This window comes from Nanorana parkeri, unplaced genomic scaffold, assembly GCF_000935625.1.
Source record: "Nanorana parkeri isolate BGI_ZX_2015 unplaced genomic scaffold, ASM93562v1 scaffold127, whole genome shotgun sequence".
NCBI classification, from domain to species: Eukaryota; Metazoa; Chordata; class Amphibia; order Anura; family Dicroglossidae; genus Nanorana; species Nanorana parkeri.
This window is the reverse complement of record NW_017306395.1, coordinates 1380631-1403918: the sequence shown is the minus strand read 5'-3', so window position 1 is coordinate 1403918 and position 23288 is coordinate 1380631. Positions and strand designations below refer to the sequence as shown.

The 23288-nt window shown below is 42.5% G+C and overlaps 1 protein-coding gene across 2 annotated transcripts in view; it reads left to right on the top strand.

The window, feature by feature from the left end:
* The window catches only part of INPP5A (inositol polyphosphate-5-phosphatase A), a 337691-nt gene that overhangs the window by 100391 nt on the left and 214012 nt on the right, over positions 1-23288 (top strand). For both annotated transcript variants that reach the window (XM_018553704.1, XM_018553705.1), the window contains exon 2: positions 787-828. In XM_018553704.1, coding sequence (XP_018409206.1) covers positions 787-828 — 42 coding nt within the window. The remainder of the gene's footprint in view (positions 1-786; positions 829-23288) is intronic.

Here is a 23288-nt window from a genome sequence, read left to right as displayed (position 1 = left end):
TCTACAGGAAAATTTTACTTTTAAAGAAGTTGAGCTTAAACTTGTAGTATAGTGTTTAGTTTTAGTTTAGTTCTTAAGTTTTATGCTTATTTTGTTCTGCTTTTGTATTGCGTAATAAATGTAATGCACATATTACTGAGAACTTTGTGTTCTCAGTAACACTTGTAACACTCCCATTCACACTTGTGTGTTTTGTCACATTGGTCCACATTGCTCACAAAAAGAAGCCTATTATTTCCAGAGTGTTGTGTTGCGTGTCGATCGAAAAAATACATCGGCTATTGTTGGGTAGTATCCCATAGACTTCAATGAAGTCACCTGAAATGTCCACATAACATGCATTTTCCATGTGGTTTAACAGTCTCCTCCTCCTCCTTCTCCTCCTCCTAGTAACTACCTTTCCATTGGCTAAAACAAAATCACTCAAACCTTAAAATTGTACTACAACGCTCACGCTCAAATGTGATTAGGGGCTTAGAGGAGGGTATTTTTATGTAACATAGTCTGATTTAGGGGCTTAGAGGAGGGGATTTCTGTGTATCGTATTACTGATTAGGGGCTTAGAGGAGGGTATTTCTGTGTATCGTATTACTGATTAGAGGCTTAGAGGAGGGTATTTTTATATAACATAGTACTGATTTGCTCACTTTGAGAACTAGTATGGATAAGCATTTTGTGGTTCGGCTTTATAATTACGCATGAGCTAGAATATATATTACTGGGATGGATGCTCATAGTTCTACTAGGATCACTATGTAGTAACATTCTTTCTTTTGTTTGTTCCAGACAGAAAATTTACAGAAGAATTGGCTGCGAGAATTTTATCAGGTAAGACATTCGTTGGAAACCTACAGCGCATGTGTTGTAATTTGGAAGACGGTTTGTCCTTAGCAGAATATAATAATGTGGTGATAGTGTTTCCTGAAGGCGTAAAGTACGAATACAAAAAAAAAAGTTGCATCCAGGTTTGGGGGGAAAAGCAACATAGACTTTTAGCTTGATGGCAGCAGACCAGCTTTTGCTTTATTATCTTATCTAATTTATTTATGTAAAACTTCAGCTACAATATATGAAAATTGATTTGCAGGTGGATTTTCAAATCTATCAGTGCAAAGGCAAATTATGGTTAGCTGATATGCCGTAATATTTGTATACACTTTGCGCATTGCAAACAGATTATTTATACTGGTGGCTGATATCATTTTGCCAGATCCACCATAGCTTGTCTTAACATTGATATTTGAGCAAATGTGTTCACTGTTTAGTAATCCTCCTGTGAATTGTTTTGATTTTCTGTAATTGAAAATGAAAGGACAGCAGTACTCTTGTGTTAACTCTTTCACTGCTAGTGCAGTTTTTGCACACATGTTAAATGCAAGTTTAAGCCTCTAAAATTATGTATTTCCTGAAAGTAGAGGCCCTGAAGAATAAAATGGTGGCAGTTACACCAAGCCTAATTTTCAGAATGTACATTCAAAAAATGTATTCAAAAATACATTCAAGTTTTTAGTGTACACAAGCACCATATAATTTTTTTTTTTTTTTAAATAAATCTAGAATTAGGCTGGATGTGTAAATAGATACCAAATATGCCAAGCTTCACAATTTTGTGCGCCCATGAAACGTAAAAAAAATGTTGGTGCCCAAAATTGTCCGTACGTTACAGGCCATCAATTTGAAGTTGTCCATGAAACATCACCCTAAAATAATTGCTCTCACTCTGGCGTGTGCAACGATAGCCAATGTGTGTCGCAATCATCATTTTCATTCGTATGTGCACCTTTAACTTGTGCTGGGATACAGTTACATGCAACATTTAATCTGATATCAGATCTGTTGATTTCTCTGGACACACTTTGTCTTCTGCACCCTAGACAGATGTCAGTGTCGACCTGGCAGTACAGTGAAAGTGCAGAAGTTAGACGTCTGTTACAAAAATAGTAGGGATGCACCGATACCGATACTAGTATCGATATCGGTGCCGATTCCGAGTATTTGGACTCGCCCAAATGCTCCAAATGCTCCGATGCCTAGCACGAGTACTTCCGGTATCAGGAAGCCAGGCAGCACGTCATTACAGGCTGCCCGGTTTCGCGATTGACCGGGAAGCGGCTCCATGCTCTTAAGAGGGGACTTTCTTGTTAATCGGGAAGCCGTGTGGCGACCCTTTACACGCTGCCCGACTTCCCAGCTAATCAGGAAGCCAGGTGGCGAGTCATTTAATGCCACCTGGCTTCCTGAATGGGACTTCCGTTACTCGGTAATTGGTATCGGCGAGTACCGGAAAAAAATTATCGGTACTCGTACTCGGTACCAAAATACCGGTATCGGTGCATCCCTAAATAATAGCATATAATTGGATGACGCAAAGCAAACATCAACTGCTAAATCAGTTGTTACTGCACATACAGTGAGCCAGCTTCCAGAATGTCTTCCTACAAACTACCTTTCTACAAACTCTGGGACCTCAATATGCAGTAATAATCTCCAGTTTGGGAGTCTGAAACTGTCCCCCCTTATCCCACACATTTTGGATAGCTTCAATATCTGAGCTGGCTCCAAGGCATTGCATGTATAATGTGCTATGCTGGCAGCTGTAGACACTTGCATTTAGGTTCTCCTGTCACGTATCCATGTATGAGTTTCACGGGCGTTGCTAGAATTGCGAAAGACTTGAGGCAGGGGCACCTGTGGGCACCCAGATGAAGAGAAGGATGAGGAAGTTTGCATAGTGCATGGCTTAAAGGGGCATGGTTTAATAAAAACCTGAACCTCCTCACTGTATACACAGCACACATATGCCACAGTCCTTTTACCTACAGAATATGCTTTAGTGTGCGAGAGATCAGACACACATAAACCTCAGCATACTAATTTAAAGACATTGATCTCTTCTATTACATATGCTTTTTGTACACACCCTAGAATAAAGAGCTTCAGGATTATGTAATGTATTGAAAGTGCGGTGGTCAGGATTGTCATATAAAGTTCAGCATATAGTACCGAGCGAAGTGGTCAGGAGTATGACATTTACAAGATAGTGTTTGTTGTGTAGGGCCCTGGAGTGTGTAACACACAGAGTACAAAGATCAGGAGTGCACAGTGCAGGAATTTCAGGGCTCAGCAGTGTGTATAGCACAGAGTGAATGGCTCAAGAGTTTGAAACATGGAGAGTGCAGGGATCAGGAGCGTGTATGGCAAAAAGTGCAGTGGTCAGGAGTGCATAGCGCAGAGTGCATGGGTCGGAAGTATGTGTCACACAGGCCAGTGTACAGAGTTCAGCAAAATTATATCCCTCCCCTAAGCTCATACTTTCCTAGTATAGATTTCTCCCCACAGCCCTATTACAGTAAAGTCTTAGTACAGACTCCTCCCTCACAGCAGAGAACCACCCAGTACAGATCTTACCTGATGCAGCAGTAATTGAGAGGTAGTGGAAGTCCTCCCCTTGGCTGTGTCATGTTACTGGAGTCAAGGAGGAGCTAAGCTCTGAACTGCCACTGTAAAACACGGAGAAGCAGCGGCCCTGCAATGCCAATGCCATGGGCACTGCAGTGTTGACTGAATTGTCAGGTGGTTCCTCAGGAGTGAGGGCAATGTGTGCCTGGTGCTTGTGGTGCCCCTGATGATTTGTACTGTTTTTGTTTTAGATCTGTTCACACAAAATGTTTAAACTAGCTTCTTATTATTTAGACAAATAAGGGAGTTGGCTGTTGTCAAATTGAATTAGTCATGATATTAGTTTAGGATTTTCTGCTTGTTCAGCAGTTCAGTTCTTGCCATCCAATTTTCCTGAAACTTTGTAAGATGGTTTATAATATATTGTTAATAGTGCATAATAACTATATATAAATGCATAAATCTGACTATTTTGATGCTGTGGTCATCTCCTCATTTTCTTTTACTTGGCTGACTTTAACATCTTCCAACATCGTCAAAATTTACTCAAGTCTCCTAAAATGACATAGCTTCTGATTGTAGTGATCTGGAATTTAGAGATAAGAGCCACTGTTTTAGATCCTGCATCATCCCAATGTTAAAGTGACATTGCCACAATGGAGGCTCTGCCATTGAAAAACTCCTGATGAAATTACTAGTTGCCTGGCTGTCTGACCTAAAATGATAAAGGCACTTGAAAAAAATAAATAAATTGCATTTGTGCTTTCAAGTCCTTTTCCCTGACCGGACCTAACCTTAACTTCTCTCCCCTGGTAAACTTGCATCAAACTGATGACTGCTACTCCTCCCTTGTTTGTTTACATCCAGGCCATTTCAGCCTGTCTGAACGAGCTACAAAACGGCCTACGCCTGAAAAGGTACATGAGCTTCTTTGCATCATTTTTGTCAGGCGTTTCTATTGGGATACAACCAAGTAGCCCTCGGAAACGCGCGTTTCGCGGTAAAAACGCGCGTCACGGAACGCGCGACAAACGCGCATATTCGATACGCCTAGGTGTGAACAGAGCCTAAAGCTTGGCAACGATTCTCATCATCGATTAGTTGCCGCTCCTCCGTTCTCCTGCCTGCTGGTGCTGGCTGCAGAGATCTTTGTCCCTTTCAATCCCCGCTGCTCTCCCCGCTTGTATAGGCAGAGGCAGTAGGGACACATATCACTGCAGCTGGCACCAGCGGGGAGGAGATACTGCTGTGATCGCATTCCCCTGCTGCCCGCCCACCCCACCACCTTCGCTGCCGCCAAGGTGTCTTCTCTGTCCCGACCCGTTCTTCCGCTGTCCCGCCCTGTTACTCTGCTTCCCCGTCCCCGTGCCTCCGCTGCCCCGCTTCCTGTGCCTTCGCTGCATCTAGGAGGCTGGGAGCCATACCATAAAGCTTCTTCAGTAAAAGGATTGAAAATATTTTTTTATCCAATGGGGGGATTTGGCTCCCAACGGGGCAACTCTGATCCAAAATCTGTCTGCCAACATAACAGTTTAGGTACACTGACCTACACTGGAAAGTGCAATGCTCCATACTCTTTGCTTTACAGGGTATAATAGCAGACAACCACATGCAGCCCTTTATCTATGGAAATCCCGTGTGAACAATACCTATAGAAAACAATGGGATTTTCATGTTTGAGCATTTTGTAGAGCGTTGAACGCGCTACAAAACGTACAGGTGTGAACCAGGCCTTAATCCTTGCTCTATCTCTGATCCATCAGTGGCTGTTGCCCACCCCTCAGTTGTACTGTTTCAACATTCCAACGGTTTCAGAATTCCTGTGTCCCTCAATGGATGATAAAGGAAATAATATTTTTGTACTTACTAGGGATGCAACGATATCGTTTTTTTGGTATAAAGTACAAGTACCAATATTTTTTGTCGGTACTCGCCGATACCGAATACCAATATCCGAAGTCTCATTAGAAAGGCAGCCTGAGTCCACCTGGCTTCCTGATGAAGCCGGGCAGTGTGTAAAAACTCGCCACCTGGCTTCCCAATTAGTCTGGAAACCGTCTCCATGCTCCCTCATCACCAAGTAATGAGACAGCATGGAGCCCACTTTCTGGTAAATCAGGAAGCCAGGTGCTGTGTAATGACTTGTTGCCCGGCTTCCTGATTGGCCAGCGTCGACCAATCAGGAAGCCAGGCAACGAGTCATTACACGGAGCTCGGCTTCCTGATTTGCTGTGAAGCCGGCTCCTTGCTCCTTAGTCACCAGGTGACAATGGAGCATGAAGCCGGCTTTCTGCCCAATCAAAGCCAGGGGGCGGGTAATGACTTGCCGTCCGGCTTCCTCATTGGCCGGCTTCCCGACCAAACAGGAAGCTAGGCGACAAGTCATTACACGCAGCCTGGCTTCCTGATACTGGAAGCTCAGGTATTGGGCTAGGCATCAGAGCATTTGGGCAAGTACTCACCCAAGTACTCGGCACTGATACTAGTATCGGTGCATCCCTAGTACTTACCATAAAGTATTTTTCTTGAAGTTCATTGAGAGACAGATGCCCTGCCCCTCTGTGTTTATTGTTCTTATCTGCTGCTTGATCACGATGCTGAGGCATGACGGTTAAATGCAGGGTTATATGGGGGCTGTCCTTCAATATTTTTTTTTTTCTCTTGTTTGCCAGTGTCCAAATTTCCTGTAGGCAGCAGCGTACTACTCCACTGTTTCAGAATTCCTGTGTCTCTCCATGGACATCTTATGTACCTCCAGTATGACTTTTTAAATTCCCACTATGGTGTATGTATTGCTATCTGTTTTGTTTTCTGAAACTTCCTAGTGCCTTTTTATTCTTCTTTTTTTTTTTTTTTTTTTTTTTTTTTTTTCTTCTGTTCTTTCTTTAAAAAGTTTGAAAATGTATAAATAGTTTGCAAAAAAAAAGGAATTTTGTATTTGACAACAGATTCCAAATGCGCAGTGGGTTAGTTAAGGAGACAACAGAGCAGTTTACTTTGCACCTCCATTTGTTTAACTGAAACTTCAGGTTCTGCCCTCCTAAAGGTGGTTTTGCTGCTGTCATAACCTACCGAGCTCTGTTAACAGACTTCTTTCAGCATAGGTGGAAGTTATATAATGTTTCACATGTCAGACTCCCATTGCTGCATCTTCAAGAGGGGATTCTCTCCACTTCCTTTCTCAAGATTTGTGGGGCGCATTTTGCTGTGAACTGACAACCAATTTTTACGGGTGTGTGCATTTAGCGGGTCTTTTCTGCCCGTGCGTGCCCGCTAGGGGGCGCGCGCGAGCAGAAAAAAATTGCCGTCTGGAGACGGCAACCCGCAGATGCTGCAGTGCCGTCCGTCCGTTTTTTTACTACGGGCGGACGGCAAGAGGTTAAATAAGCTGTAGTTATCCCTGGTGAGGTAAATGGCTTCCAACTGTGTTCTTTTCAATTCTCTATAGATAATCAAATTAAGCCCCTGGCAAAAAAAATTTCTTCTGATAATTCTGCCATTCTTTTCGAGCATAGTCCTCGTGAAAGAATTCTTTGTCTCCAGCAATTAAACAAAATTGTTTTCCTTTTGCAACATACTTCTGAGCTGAACCCAAAGCACTGGAAAATTATTTTGCAAGTTTATCTTTTTATCAGCGTATAGGACAGACCACAGATAAACCACAAACCGCATCTTTTTCCACCACCACTGAAGACTACTGTGCATTTTTTTTCCTACATGTTCTCTGTCTTGAGTTTATTTGTATAACTTTTAGCAACTGAAATAAATGAATTGCCTCCTCACTAAACAGGAACACCTTTGGAATTTGGCACAGTCTCCTCTCCTCTTAAAGTGACATTAAACCCTTAGATTTTTTTAACATAAACCAATACTGTAATGTGTGCCTTACTGTAATCCATGGTTGTTTCCCTTCTCTTTGCTGCTCTTCCTTTTAAATACTCATGTCTTCTCATGCTCTGCAGAACTTCCCTTTGCAGCTCAGGGCCTCTTCCTGTAGTGCTGGCTCAGGTTACAAGCCTATAGAAACTAATACAGACACCGTATATCCATTCCTGAGACAAGGCAGTCTGCTGTCGAAACCCCCTTGGCTGGTCAGGGGAATCGGTGGACCGCCGTTCAGAGGGGTCTGTCCGGTTCTCAGGGCCTCGGGACGTGTTCCACGGCCAGACCGGGTGGCCGCGTACGTCACTTCCGGCGCGGGTGACGTCATTTACGGGCGCCGGGCTTGTGCGTTCCAAGCCTCGTTTTTTGGCGCAGGAGGAAGGGGAGGGCTCGGCTAGTGCTTAATACAGCGTGGATCTCAGTAGTGACTGAGAAGAAACGCTGGCAGGCTTGTCCTGGAAGACTAATGGAAATAGAGTTACCGGTAAGTGCTAACTCTGAATTTTTAATTCCAAAGTGCATTACTTTGCATTTATCGACATTAAACCTCATCTGCCACATTAATGCCCACTCCCCTATTTGATCCAGGTCCTCCTGTAATGTTATAATGTCTAAGTCCGTGTCTATTACCCCCCCATTTTGGTGTCATCCGCAAACACGGAAATATCGCTGTTAACACCCTCCCCGATGTCATTAATAAATAAGTTGAACAATATGGGACCCAGCACAGAACCCTGAGGCACACCGCTCATTACACTAGCCCAGTCTGAAAAGGTGCCATTTACAGATACCCTCTGGACCCGTACCCGTAGCCAGTTCTCTATCCACGTACACACCACCTCATCTATGCCCATAGCCCTCAGCTTGTGTAGCAAGCGCTTGTGTGGTACCGTTTTTTGTGGTAAAATTAGGTACCTCGGCTTATATTCGGGACGGCTTATACTCGAGTATATACGGTATGTTAAAAAAATCTGAGGGTTTAATGTCACTTTTAATGTTCTCACATTTGTAGGTATTAACTTGTATGACATGCCTTTAAACCCTAATCATTAAATATATCATATCTATGCTTCTACTTGTATGTTTCCTAAACAGTCCATGGAATTTTTGTTTGCTCTTAGAAGATCCATGTTTTGATGTGTTTCACCACATTATATGCATATAATTGTTTTTACAGAGCTATAAACAGCAACATTTTAACAGCTGGCTCAATAGATAAGAATCCCCAAATGGGCCAGACTTGGCTGCTACAACTGCGATTTAAGTCTTACATAATAACCAATAAAAGTTGGCAAGTGCCAGCTATTGTGCAAACTGCTCAGGAAAGACCTCTAAAATTAACTGACCTAATGGGGTGGCAAAGTTTTGGATACCAGCGGATGGGTGCAAGACGGCCCAAATGTATTTGCTACAAAGTTAGTTTTAAATGATTGATGGGTTTAGAACTCTCTGGCTATAGCAAGGGTAGTGAAACGCTTGCACTGAATCTGGCCATACACTGCTTGAATTTCAGACGAGTGCTTTTGACTAGGCCAAAATTTGAGCAGTGCATGGACCTACTGGCAGCCCTCTGTTCAATAAAATGAATTTTCAATTGACTTTTGTTGGAGTCAGGTCAAACATTGTCTGCCAATCCGCTACAGTCACTGGTTATGTATTCTGGCAGTGTTACTACAGAGTGTCAGCACACAATAGCAGGGGAAATGGGGCGCATGGATTTTCAGCTCGTGGGCTCACTACAAAATCCCTTTCTTTTCTATGAGCTTTGTTCTGCAGCCGAGCATTGACCAGCATCGGCTTTCTTCCTTATTGTCCCATTCTGTGGTTCTTCCTACTGGAGGGGAACCAACTTTTCTCCAGCAGCTTAACAATTACTGCACTGCTCTAGTTCCAGACGTGTGTGTAAATATTCCATCAGTTAATAGTGGGCTGGAGATGACTTCTACTGAGCTGTAGTAATTATAGTGATTTAACTGACAGCATTGCCCAAAAGACACAGGGTTCTGGACTGTGATAATTGGGAAGTATCCAGTTTCCCATTTCCCCTGATCATGCTTTCTTTGCATATGTCAACAAAACCAAAAATTATTAATCGAAACAAAATAAATTGGACACCTTTTTTTAGTTTTTTTTTTTTAGTTGTTTGAATGAGATGTAGAACATGTCAGTCTACATTGTGCTGTGAGGAAAGATGAGCAGTGTGTCGCTAAATTGGGATTCTGCCTGAGTTGTAGTTTGTACTAGGCTTTAGGAGACTGCTAGGCAAAGCTTTGACTACAAAATAGATGCTGTTGTGTGCACTGCCCTCCCCATGCTGTGTGCTTCAGAAGCCGCATAGCTTGCATGTATACTTCTCTAGGGATAGTTAAAGGCCAACTATGGGGTTAAGTCTTTTCCCCATAGTTCTCCTTAGGGTAACGGGAGGACACAAACTAGCGTCCTCCCGTCACCCTAGGCTCAGTATACCACGAGCTGTAGCTCGCGGTATACTGAGACGCCGCAGTATAACGCGAGCAGCTGCTCGCGGTATACTGAGACGCTGAAGCGGATCCTGACAATTGTGCCGGGATCCGCCCAGCTGCGTGACTGGCAGCTGGCTCTGCCTATCTAAAGGCAGAGCCAGCTGTACCCACCCCCTCCCCCGTCCATTCTGCCAGTCAGCGCTGGCGGATCGGAGCGGGGAGGGGGGAATCCAGCCCGGTATGTGTTCGCTCACCTCCAGATCTACTGAGCCGACAGGTGACCATCTCATTGTCACAGGTCGGCTAGAACTATGAGGTGAGTGAAAATCACTCACCTCATAGTTCTCCTTTTAATTCAAACTTTTTACAGCGATGCTTTGTTTATATAATGCCATCACTAAAGAAAGAGTTAATTTAATTGCACATAAACAACAAAGGGCAGTGTTCTGCCTTGTGTAAGCAGCTCATCTAAGCACAGAAATTATTTATCAAATGGGTTGTACAGAATGACCTTCTGAAAGTGAATTGTTTTCCTTGAATGTTTCGAAAGTACTTATTTACAAAGGAAATTTTTAAATTCAAGTTAAGTACATGCTGGTTTGTCATAATTTCCTTCTTTATGTTTCTTAAGAATTTCCTTGCTGATGTTAATCATGACTACAAGTGTGAACTTGTGTTTAGAGAGTTTTCTTTCACTTGATGCACGTTATATAACTTTGGCGTTTCCACACTAAACAAACTGCTGGTATTGACATGTAAGTTATGTCCCTACCTAACCCCAACATGTTGCCATTGCAGGATAAAGGAGGCAACTCTTTTCAGGGGGGAAAAAAAGTTTGGTGTGAAGCTCCTGGTGCAGGACATCTTGCTTTGGAAAATTATGGCTTACATTCTTGCTGGGAATAGATAAAGGGCACTTGTAGCACTGAAATACTTAACCAAGGTATAGAGCTAATATTGACAGATGCTCCAGTTTAACAGAAATCACATGACCAAAATTTCTAGGCTTTTGAGCACTTTAGGTGCCATGGGTAAGGGAAATGCTTTTAAAGTTTGACTTATCATTCCAGAGACCTGCTGCATTTTTCTGTGGCCTTGCGGCCAAAAAGCCATGCCTTCGATGTGGCGACAAGGCTAAGCAACTCAACAATGCTCAAAAACATAGGAACTGGGGTGCAGAAAAATGGCAACAGGTGCTCTGGACTGATGAGTCAAAATATGAAATATTTGGCTGTAGCAGGAGGCCGTTTGTTCGCTTTTGGAGAGCGGTACAAAAATGTGTCTGCAGGCAACAGTGAAGCATGGTGGAGGTTCCTTGCAAGTCTGGGGCTGCATTTCTGCCAAAGGAGTTGGGGATTTGGTCACGATAAACGGTGTCCTCAATGCTTAGAAATACAAGCAGATACATCTCCCATCATGTCATACCATCAGGGAGGCATGTGATTGGTCCCAAAATTATCCTGCAACCATACAACAACCCCAAACATACAGTCAATCTCATTAACAACTATTTTTCAGTGTAAAGAACAAGAAGTGATTTGGACTTCTCTTCTTCTGTTCATTTACTTTCCATTTTGTTAATTGATAAAAATAAACAAACACTTTTATTTCTGAAATAATTATTTACAGCATTCTTTCAACACCTGCGTAACTTTTGCACAGTACTGTATGTTCAAACTTTTTGCTTTTTTATGTTGCCCAGAGATGCTTAATAATGAACAAAGTCTCATTTTAGTTATTGACCATTAGTACATAGTTAGTACAGTATTCGGTAATGTATCAGTTGGTCCACTGTGAATGAAGTGTTAACAAGGCCTGTTTTTATACTGACGTATTTGGGATTAGTTTGGAGTCTAGTAATCTTCATAACCAGTATCCCATGGAACTCCTCTTCCTACAGCTCTGTGAGAGCTCCTGTGTGTCAACATTGATTTGCTGTCTGATGACGGATGGTTTTATAGATGGTAAACAAGGGTGCTCTGAAAGTACACTTGAGGAAATTCTACATCCTCAAATACTATTATTTCAATATTATAAAGCTTATGTTGGACGTGTTGCTGCTTTCAGAGGTCATATGATCCGAGATCACATTAATTAATTTGCACAATTCAAAGTGAGCATATATTGAAAAAAATGCATAAGAAGTGGTTGTTAACCTTCAATCAAAACTGCATGTCAAAATGACCAGCAGATCCAGCGGTATAGCTGGCTAAGGTTAAATGCAAATCTCAACTTGTGATTTTAAAATGTAACTCGACCTTCCGAGCCTCCATGAGGCTGCCCATCACTTTAAAGAACCTATAGAGAAGAAGGGGCAGCTGCCTCAATACTCTGTATTACTAGGACCTCCTGGGTTTTTTTAAACGGCAGACAAGTCTGCTGAAGACCTTTTTATTCCTTTGCCTTTAGCGCTGGCCGGCAGCAAATTCTACAGTATACTCACAGGAGACTGTATAGGCTTCACGATTTTCCTTAGCCTCAGACTCTGTTTTCTCATTATTCACAATAAACAGAAACCTTGGTGTCCGTGCGTACAGATCAAGCCACACCTCACTACCCAAAATATACTGGTGAATAGGTTTATTATCCTTCTGTTTTTAATACTAAAATATTTAAGAGTAATAAAACCCAATTAGAAAACCTTGGTAAGGGATGATTTTGCAATCCACAAGGAAAGATTTGCCAATCTTTGGTGCTTACAGTCATCAAAAATTAAGTAGTTGTAGTTGTGCTGAGACTTTAAACCTTGTGTGCTCCACGACAGTGGTACTGTTCCATAGCTATACTGTAGACCGATGTTCCCTGCTGGTATGTTTGTTGCAATATTTTTTGATAAATGTTTCCAAAAGCTGGGGGAAAGAAAATTCCCAAAGAATTTTTGTTTCGGTGTTTTAAAGCCTAGTTTAGAAACAAATCCTGACTGGTGCTTTAAGAGGCATATGGATATAATATAGAAAAAAAAGGATGTTCTAGAAACCTCTGTTTCTTATACCATCTGATGAGCTGTTGGTTTTGATTTTGGATTTACACTAGAAAGCAATTGAAATATATTAGGATGCTGTGTGGCCACTTATTTTATTTTCTGTGCATAAGACTTTTAGTATAATGTTTTATCAGTTGTCTGTAGCTCAACCCCTTGAATTTATGTCACTTTCCTGTTTTTTTTTTATGGATGCCTCATTTGTCAGCACTGTGGAGATGGTTATGCAGACTACTACAAAACAAGAAGCAACATGTGGCTGCTATAAGATTACAAGACCTGTATTACCTGTTTACCTTCTAGAGAGGGGAGTATATTGAGAGAAGTGTGTACTTTGTGGTTTTCAAATGAACATCTACGTGGGAAACTCTGAGTTTAAACCAACCCATATCACTTTTCCAATAATAAAAGATAATCATATCGTCAGGCAATGCCTGACTCAGTGGAGGTACACTCAAACCAAACATGAAAATGTTGCTGTCAACATCTTTAGTGCTGAGTGACTGTCATTGCTACTAGCCAAAACTTGCATTATCTTTATATTATGGATAGCTGGAATATGAGCCCAGGACAGTGCAGGCTACTGTGTTCCCTTGGTTAGAGGCTGAGGCTACACAGGCATGTGAAAAGAGGTCGGAGTTTGTCCAGATGCCCTTTTGTTAAATGCTCATGTCTATAGTGGATTATAGGAGGCTCACGTTAGGGGAAATTGAGTGTCGGGGAAGTAAAACTCCGGTGTTTATTACAATGTGGTAGTTTGCGATACAGATTGCTTTAGCAAATAGGATTCAGTTAGGGTGTACGTCTTCTGTAGTGTAAGCACATTTTTAGAAATATCGCGACCCTTAAAGACTGTTCTCAAGGGATCAAAAAAGAAAGGTAAAAGTTTGCACACTTACTGAATGTGACCATTAATTTTGCATTGGCTAATGTGCTATATTAGTGCACTTATTATTTTTAGGGTGCTTGTTTGATGTCATTTAAGGGTGGGCATACACTCCCTCATCTTTGCAAGTTAGGAATCTGTTAGGCTGGGTTCACACCTGGGCGTTTTTCAGCGCTGATCGAAGCGCTGAAAAACACTCAGCAAGTGAAATCCCATGAACTCCTATGGGCATGGTTCCCACCTGGAAACGCTCTGAAAAACGCCCTACGCCCAAACAAGTACAGGAGCTGTTACAGCTTTGTTAACCCCGAGCCACATTGGGGAATACAGCGTAGGTCTTACCTTGTCGCGATCCCCGCTGTGTCCTCCGGCCGCTGACGTCTTCCAGGTTCCGTCCCTTGCGAGCGTCCGCGTTGCAGGGGGGCGGAACCGGCGGGAAGTTTGAAAGTAAAAAAAAAAACCCCCGAGAAAATAAAGGGGAAAAAAACATATCATACCGCCAGTGAGGTATAAAAACGAGCGTCGAACGCGCGTTTCACTGAACTTAAAAACGAGCTAACAAAACGCGCCTATAGTAACACCCAGGTGTGAACCCAGCCTTAAGCATGGCTTTTAACAACTTAGTCATTTACAGATTCCCTGGGGATCTATAGCAAGTGATTCTGATAGTTCAAAATGATTTGAAATTGTGAAAGCTGACACAAGTTGTTCAATTTTATATGGAGAACTACGAGCAAGACTGATTGCACATGTGCTGCATCTACCTGCTGTTGCTGTAACAAGTATGAATATTGCAGTTGGGGTGTGAGAGACATGTACATGTCTTTAGTTGGCCATTTTTTACACAAAGGGATGGCATTTAGGTCTTATGGAGATGTTTCTCTTGCTGTGTTGGGCAGCTGTGAAGGAAGGAATGTCTCTGCCTGATATGTATCTAATAGTATATTAATAATCTGAAACTGTCAGATGTATTCTGCATTATGTAGCTCTGGTTGATTTGATTTTCGTTGCATGCACAGTTTTATGTTTGTTTTGCTTTACTTAATGATGCATAACATCATTAAGTAAAGCTGTTTTTATCAGTTCTTCATTTGAACCTTTTCATTTAGATTCTGCTTTTAAAGAGAACCTGTTACTTTGCTTATTCAGGGTTGGTGGAAATGGGTGTTACCTCTTCCCAGGATGTTGTGCTTGGGCCTGTGCAGCCAGTTGCCAGGCCTGAACACTGTCACCTGACAAGGAGGAAGACGTTTTTAACTTTGTGTAAGTTACTTACACAGGACAAGATTTAGGTCTCGCAGCTCCAACGTCTTTTAAGAGATTTTCTTTATTTTAGTTACAAAATAAACATTGGTTTGTTTTGTGCATGTTTTCTTGTGTAACCGTGGATAGATTCCCCAAAGCTGTGTGTGTGTCTATTAAAATATTTTGTCCATACTATTGTGCGGATAAATCCAAAACTTTACCACAGGCTTTGGCATGATCTACTCTGGATGGTGACATAACTACCTAATGGCAGTGTTTCAGATGTATTCTAGTGGTTCTATAAATAGCCTACAGATTTGTACGTCTGTTTAAGGAAATGTTATGAATGTCTTCTGTGTGTATTATGCAGGACATCCTGCTGTCAGAAGATGATAGAAAAGATGTAGGTCTTTCCATTGTTTTGTGCCTTTATTAGTAGTCATCTTAAATTACTTTGGGCATCTGCCACCTCCTTCCAAGGATGACCAACCTACTGCATGTCCGCTAATCACAAACTCCAAGTCTTAGCATGAGATCTCAGCTATGGACTTGGTTTGCCCACTTAGCTACTTACCTATCGCAGCATGACAGCCTGTTGCCTCCTCCAGTGTTTATTTCCTTAGGATGGAAACCTGTGCAGACGCAAACAACGTGAAAGATTTCAACCCAGATGACATAAACACTGGAGGTGCTGAGGTAAGTGTGAAGTAGTTGTGAGATATCTATGCTTGGAAAATTAGGGAGGGTGGACGGGTACAGGACCGTGGCAGGAGTTGGGACAAGCCAGAACATCGACGAGTGAGTGGGAGTGAAGGCAAGCAGCTAAAATATTATTTTTTTTGCCTCGTCACTTGGTCAAGGCCCACCCCACTCTGTAGTTGGATGGTGAATGATCAGGAGCACATTGCACCTAAAGTACTATTAAATGCTCAAACTTTTTTTCAGTAATGAATCCAGATCAAACAATTATACATTGCGCTTTGACCTCCAATGAATGCACAGGAAAGATTTTATGGTGCAAGTTTCACGTGGTTGTTGACCATGCATTATTGTGGGTCAATACATGGGCAAAGATGCATGTTTTACTTACCACGTTTGGGGTGCCATTAAAAAAGCGAATCCACAAGCGTGTCATGTGGTCTCCTGCTTTGTGCTCATACACAGCAAAGTGAAAGCGGGGCCTTAGGAAGATTCACCCTCTTTGCCCTGGTGACCATTGTCAGACAGATATAGGAAATGTTATGACTCGAACTAAAGGGACATCTCCCCGATGAGACAACTAAAAATAAATGCACATGGTTTTAACCATTCCCTATTTTATTTAACACTTATATAAAGTTTGTATAACCAAAACTTTTCTATTTATGAAATGCTTGTCAGTTTTTAGAACAAATGTTCATGCTGGTAGTCCTTTAATGATAGAATTGCCATAGGGGACATTTGTTACACTTTATAGATTGGGTTTAAAAAAAAAAAAATTTAAGGTTGCTTTGGGCTATGGTATGTGGATGTTGTCATCTTACATTATAATAGGGCTTCACAGGCTTCTTCTGATTTTGTTTAAAGCAGTGGTTCTCAACCTTTCTAGGGCTGGGACCCATTGGTAACATTTGCTAGTTTGTGGTGACCCCCAATGGTAAAATTTAGGAATGCACCAATACTAGTTTTTGTGTGGGCTCTCAGGTGAGCTCAATGGGGCTCTCCCGCGGTCAATGGGGCTCTCCCGCGGTCAATGGGGCTCTCTCGCGGTCAATGGGGCTCTCTGGTGTACAATGTGGGCTCTCTGGTGGCCAGTGGTCAAGCCGGCATTCAACTCCCCTCACTCCCACACGCTCCCCTCTCTTTGATCCTCCTCGGCTGCCGGTGCTGCAGCGCCATGTAGCGACGCGGCCGGAGAACTGACCCTGCTGCTTTTAGGAGGTGGCTGAGGAGCCTCTCACCTAGGCCAGCACAAAGCATGTGGTGACCCTCTCAAAAGTGGGTTGAGTAGCACTGGTTTAAAGCAATTGGCTTGCAATCATACAATTCCCTGCTTTATTTGTTACCCTTAGTTTTATTGGAAAACCTCAGCTGCTGTTAAAAGCGAATCCAGATATGATGAATCATGTAGGCTACTATTGCTATCCTCTCCTTCTAAGAATGCCCATTACCTGGCTGTCAGGCTGACTTTTGAGTCACTTACTAGAACCAAGTATGCACTTAAACAATTCCGGCTTTTCATTGAATTTCCTCACCTGTTATTCTATATCTGTTTTTCTGAGTGTGATGTGTTGGTAATCATCCTCACCTCAGCAGATGGTTTCTGTGCAACTGCCACAGAATATTCTCACTTCTACTGCATGGCGTCTACCAATGGCAAACCATGTTTGCCTTTTTGGGAGGTTATTATACTGATTGGATGCTGGCATCTTTGGTGGGTGGTATATATGGTAATTCTTAAAGTAAACATGATCATACAAAATGTGAACTAACATTGTCATAAAAGTGCGGACAGCATCATGTAAATTTATAGGCATTTCCTGCAGGAATGGCAATGTATGTCAGACCAGGTTTTCGTTGGATAAAACAAATACCACTTAGAACTGTGCATTGTTTGTGGTGGTTTATTGCAACTAATCATAGTTTCAGATCCTCTGTTCTATATTTATCAGCCTGGGTCCAGTTCCCTTGACTGGCTGACAGTGTCATTTAACAGCTAGTTCTTTGTCCTAGGGCAAAAGTGCAGTACTTCTGTCTTATACACATTTCCTTATCTTCCTTTTATGAAAGTTTCTGATTTTATTTTTCCAATCATGGTTAGGTCCTGTTCAAGTGGTTATTTTAATGGACGCTTCTGATTTTTACCCGTCCCCTGACCACCAGTTCTGATATGTGCCGAGTTGAAGATTCCAGACACATTTGTGTTCTCCTCGCTCAGCTTCCCATTGCGTCAGCACAAGCATCGTATAACGTGTTCAGGCAGCACCTTCGATTACAGTTGCAAAAATTATTGCAGCAGTGCTTTTTCACAGGAAAATTCTGCTGATAATACATTTTAAATTGTGTTACCTCACATGAGATAGTTCTTGATGTATTTATTTGCTGCATCCTTTTCTCTGGTTTCCAGAGAAGTGGTAGGCTACAGAAAGACTGACTTTGGCCTCCTTCATGTAGTACTGTTAGGCAGGCAGTTATTTGTGTTATGAAAATATCTACCTTGGAACAAAAATAATAATTTAGTTCCGAGTCCATGTTTTTGAAAATGATATGTCGCTTTTATAAAAGATCATATTTAAAATGGTACAATGGCCTTATACATTGCAAGTAAAACTTAAAGTAATCTGCTAAGCTAGAAAGGCAACTGGGTTTAACTCTAATGGCTAGTTCACACCAGCCACAGTGCCTTCCGGTCCGATTGTGGCCAGAGCGCACTGGATCGCATTGCGGCCGACTCACTTTGCTGTGGGGCGGGAGGGAGCCACGCCCTCCAGCCGCAGTGCGATTGGCTGCAGGGGAACGCATGGTACATCAATGGCTGCGGTCCGGTCAGAAAAAATAGTGTTTAATGCACCGCCACGCCCCCTCCTGCCCCACAACAATGTGAGCCCCCCGCAATGCGATCCAGTGCGTTCAGGACAGAATCGGGCCGGAACACACTGGTGTGAACTAACCCTAAAGGTCGATTCACACCAGCAGCATGCACTACTGCATGGCCCTGGTGTGTGACTTTGTGGTGAAATGTAAATATATATTTTTTTTCTTTTTACTTTATTGAAATGTGAGTAAGTGACATTTTATATAGTTCTGTTCACCGTAGCATGTTGCAATGCGGTGTAGTGTGCAGCAACATGCTGCGGTGGAAAAAAGCACTTGTGGTTGACCTATCTATGGGTTAGGACTGCACTTAGCAAGGCTGTCCCGTGCAGATCAATTCCTTTTTAAAACGGCATAAATACGATGAGTTTTTTTCCTATTTTGCCTTACTACTGCTACTTCATCAATCCACACTGTACATGCTATGTTTAAAGTCGTTTTAAACTCTTTTTTTCAATAATCAAGCCAGATCAAGTAAATATACATCGCCCAGCAATTTATTTATTTACATTTTTGCTCAAGAACTTAGTCCTCGTCTTTCAAAACCGCTCCAACTCTCTCAGATCAGCTTTCCTGAACTTCCTTTTCAGATCACAAAGGACAGATCGGTCTCCGACAGCTGTCCATCTACTTGTATGGAGAAAGAAAGATGGAAGAATGGGAAGCAGAAAGCAGGGGAGTGGCTTGCATTGCTGTGTCTGTGGTAACACGGACCACATAGTAGCACACACAAGGGTGGCTTCATAGGACCCTGCAAGGGAACGGAGCCACCCTAAAACAGGATCTCAGGGGACCATCTGAATTCTCAGTGCACTAAAACTTTTAAACTTTTAATCAGCATTTGAAAGGGCATAAAAGCCTTTTTACTTTTTTATCACTTTAATTTCATGGTGTGCATTTTATTTTATTTTTCTCATGGTGTGCACTCGCTAGTGTTTGAAGCCAGCAGGACTGTAAAATCTTACGGATTTATTTTGTTGTGTGGTTATTATTGCTGTCAAACACATGCCACCCAGACAAAGGACATAAGCTGCGTTTTGTAACCTGCTTCATTTTAAGCCTGGCCCTGGCACATCCTCCTTCTCAAGTGCTTTATTCCTTACGTACTTGAATAACTGTCAGTTATTCCTCTGCTGAAATAATTCTTGTGGAAAAGCACCTTGATGGCACTGCATAAAACACATTGCATAAATACTGCGTGTGGCCCCTGCTTGTAATATATTAGGATGAAGTGCTCGCTCTTAGAGGCAAACTAAACAAGTGGAACAACACATGTAATACACTGTGTTGTTTATAATAAAAAGATTTTTAACTCCTGACAATGGGTGATTTTTCACCCTGCTTAGTCAAGTAAGCTGGCTCTGGCTCTAAATTTAAGCACCTGAGTATTGTGCTGAATAAAAAATGTACAAATGGTAAAGTGGATAGCATTTCAGCTACGTGAGATCCCAAAATTGGACACCTTAGTGACTGTGTGTTAGCAGCTCACCCCTATATTTAACAGAAACCGCTTACACTGTCTCACAACTCGTGCTAAAAACAGGTTTTAGTTTGTACAATTTTTTTTAAAACATGTGGAAGCCGCATTGACTCATCAAAGCTCCTCTGTGTGGTGTGGTCCTAACTCTAATCTGTGAGAGCCACCATCTTTCTGCATTATTGGCATTGGACAGATCGAGTGCAGGTATGGCTAGAGGAAGCCCATCCCTCCTTAACCACTTGCTGCCCAGAGCAATGTCTTACTCATGTTTCCGTTGTATGTGCGTGCGCGTAGGGGGCGGGGGGACTTTAAAAGGAAAAAAAAAAAATCGCTTTTTTTTCACTTTTTACAAATTTTTTTTTTTTTTTTTTTTTTTACACTCCGCTTTATTGCTATATCATAGGGGGCTAGCAAGCCCCTTATGTAATAGCAAATATAATGTGACAGGTCCTCTTTATGGAGACGTCGGAGGTCTTTCAGACCCCTAATGTCACCTAGGGACCCCAAAGAAGCTGATAAAGCAGAGATCTGCTTCACAAGCCGCTTTTTCTGGTTCTAGGAGCTGGAGAACGTGCCCAGTGACACCGGAAGTGATGTAATACACATCACGTCCACATCACGTCCGGGTCCAGTGATCGGAGGAGAGATCCGTGGCTGGATCCACAGATCTTTCCTCTGATCTATCAGGGGAGACCCTCCACGCCTGTCCAGGGCTCACACAAGGGACAGATGAGCCCTGGAAGCTGACGGAAGCCACACTGCCTCGTCAAGGCCCCTCTGTGTAGTGTGGTCGTACTTCTAAAGCTGGCCATACACATAGATTTTCTGCAGATTTTCTATGGTCAGATGGAAAAAGTCTAACAGATTCCTCCATCTACGCTAAACTGTGTGGCTGGAGGAATCTCCCACTGGGCCAAGCTTCAGTATCTTGCTGGTTGGCCCCGCTGGCCGTCAAAATACCTGAATAATCTGATTTGATTTTAAGAGTCAGCGGGGCCGACTAGCAAGATACTGAAGCTTGGCCCAGCGGGAGATTCCTTTATTGTCCACAGTGGAAGCATTGGAAGGTTTATACACATTTGTTTAAAATTACGTTTATATTTTGAGCAGTTTTCAGTTTACATCTGAGGAATTTTTACAGCATTGTAAGAATACAATGGGCAATGTTTACTAGAGTGAATGCAGATATATTGTCTCTGACGCATGAGAAAAATTTAATTTGCAAGTACAAAGGATAATTGAGTGGAGATCTCCAGAGAGCAGCGAGGCGCTGAAATAAAATCATAAGTCACGGTTAATATTCTCTGCAGGTAATCTTACATTTTACTTCCTCCAGAGTGACAGTACATGCACATACTGTTTGGTCATGTGATTCGGAAAGTCTGCAAGCCGTGACACTAAAGCTGAAGGGAATTCCTAAGGTCTCTACAGTCAACTCACTGTGAGGATTAGTTATTTATAGTTGGCTCCAGCTGGTTTATAAACATTACACACACAAGGTGCTGTACTTTAAACTTTCTGCTGTCCTTCCTCCAACAAGCTGCTTTGTGTGCTGATATATGTACTATCGTGGGGTTTTTTTGTCACCTTTTTTTCAAACAAAGGGAAATAATTAAAGTGAACCTTGCTGGGACTAGGCAAAGTAACAGGTTCACTTGATGGCATGCACCACTTGGAGTAAATACCTACCTTCCCAGTGCTTCTCTCCTGCATGTTGGAGCTTGTAAGAAAACCTGGTACTTCCTGGTAAATCTTGCATTGCCCAACAACAAATATGCAAATATTTTGCAGCTAACTAAGTGTAAAGGTGCCCATACACTGCTCGATTCTCGTACGAGAATCGGGCGAAATCCCGCGATCGTACGAGAATCGGGCAGTGTGAACGAAGACGTTTCTACTGTACGGTCGCACGTCTTTTGTCGAACCAACATGCTCGAAAACCCGCTGAGAATCGTACGATTGTCGGTGGGTTTCTAGCCTGCTCGTCCGATAGCTGTGGAACGGGCCGGTGTGCGCACGCGCACACTGCCCGTTCTGCATTGCGGTCATCGGAAGCCCGCCCCTCAGCGGGGCGGGCTTTCGATGATCGCAAGTACGAACTGCCCGTCCAAGGTGGGCAGATCGTCCGAGCTTTCAATAAGCATACGACCATCGCAAGACAAAAGTCTTGCGATGGTCGTAAGGTGTATGGGCACCTTTAAATGTAGAAGCTGGATTTATTTTTTTCTCTATACTTTTCAGGCTGGTGATCCTGCCAGTAACACTTTCTGTTCAAAGGGTGACTATGATCACCCACCATATTGAATATATGGAGAAAGCATTGCATCTCCGGGCAGGAAGTGTTTTAATAGTACAGAAAATCCTCTAGGACTACAGAATGCCTCCCCCTCTCCTTATCACCATAACCTAGGGGGAAGTGTTCTGTAGTCCATAGAGCTTGAAACTGCTTGGGACTTCAGTGCAGAGTTGTCATCTCAAACAGGTAGTTAGAAGCTCATTAAATTTCTGGCCGGGTCATCAAATATTTTTTCTGTACTTAGAGACAAAATCTGGGTAAATGTGTATGTATTGCCGAGATATACTGAATATGTTATCTTTGGTGGGGGGGGGGGTCCATTTTTTTCTGTAAGGTTTTTTCAAGATATGATATGGAGAATGCATCATGAAGAGTGAAACTTTGTGAATGGGGCAAAGTAGGAACTCAACTTCACACACTTGCAACAGGAACCCTTGGGAGAAACCAGTACACTGGGAATAAGTATTAAACCTCATCTGGAAGTTGCCATTCTGTGACTCCTGTACCACATACAAGCACTCATCCAGCAAAGCTGAACCTATTGCTTACCACAAGTACGGTAACTAAAATGTGGTGTGCAGTCTGGTAGTTGGAGAATGGCAGATTCTATCAGAGACTTGTCACCCAAGCATTTTTGAGATTGTGTAGCTACTTCACCTGTTCATACTTGCAATGGACTTGACATAGGTCAGGTGCCCTCATATACCCTCATCTGCCTGCTGGACACCAGGAAGCGACATTATATTACACTCTTTTTAATATCTGCCGCTGAGGAGCATTGAGCTGGAGACCACCAAGAATCAAGACCAAGTCAATGCCATGCTGCAGTGCTTGATCACCATTTACTGAAGAGTTAGTTTTCTTTTGGTTGGAACTTCCAATGAAAACCCACAGGACCCTTTTCTATGGGCTCCCTCAAATTTCATATGATGATCATTATATGCCTTGGTCAAACATTTAGTTAAAAGGGCAAATTAAAAAACGAAACAAGGGCTATGAAAGAAAGAGAAGTCCAATGTTCTGATTCAGAATAAAATAAAGGTCAACTCCCCCCCCCCCCGCCTCTTCACCCCCACACCTTTGCC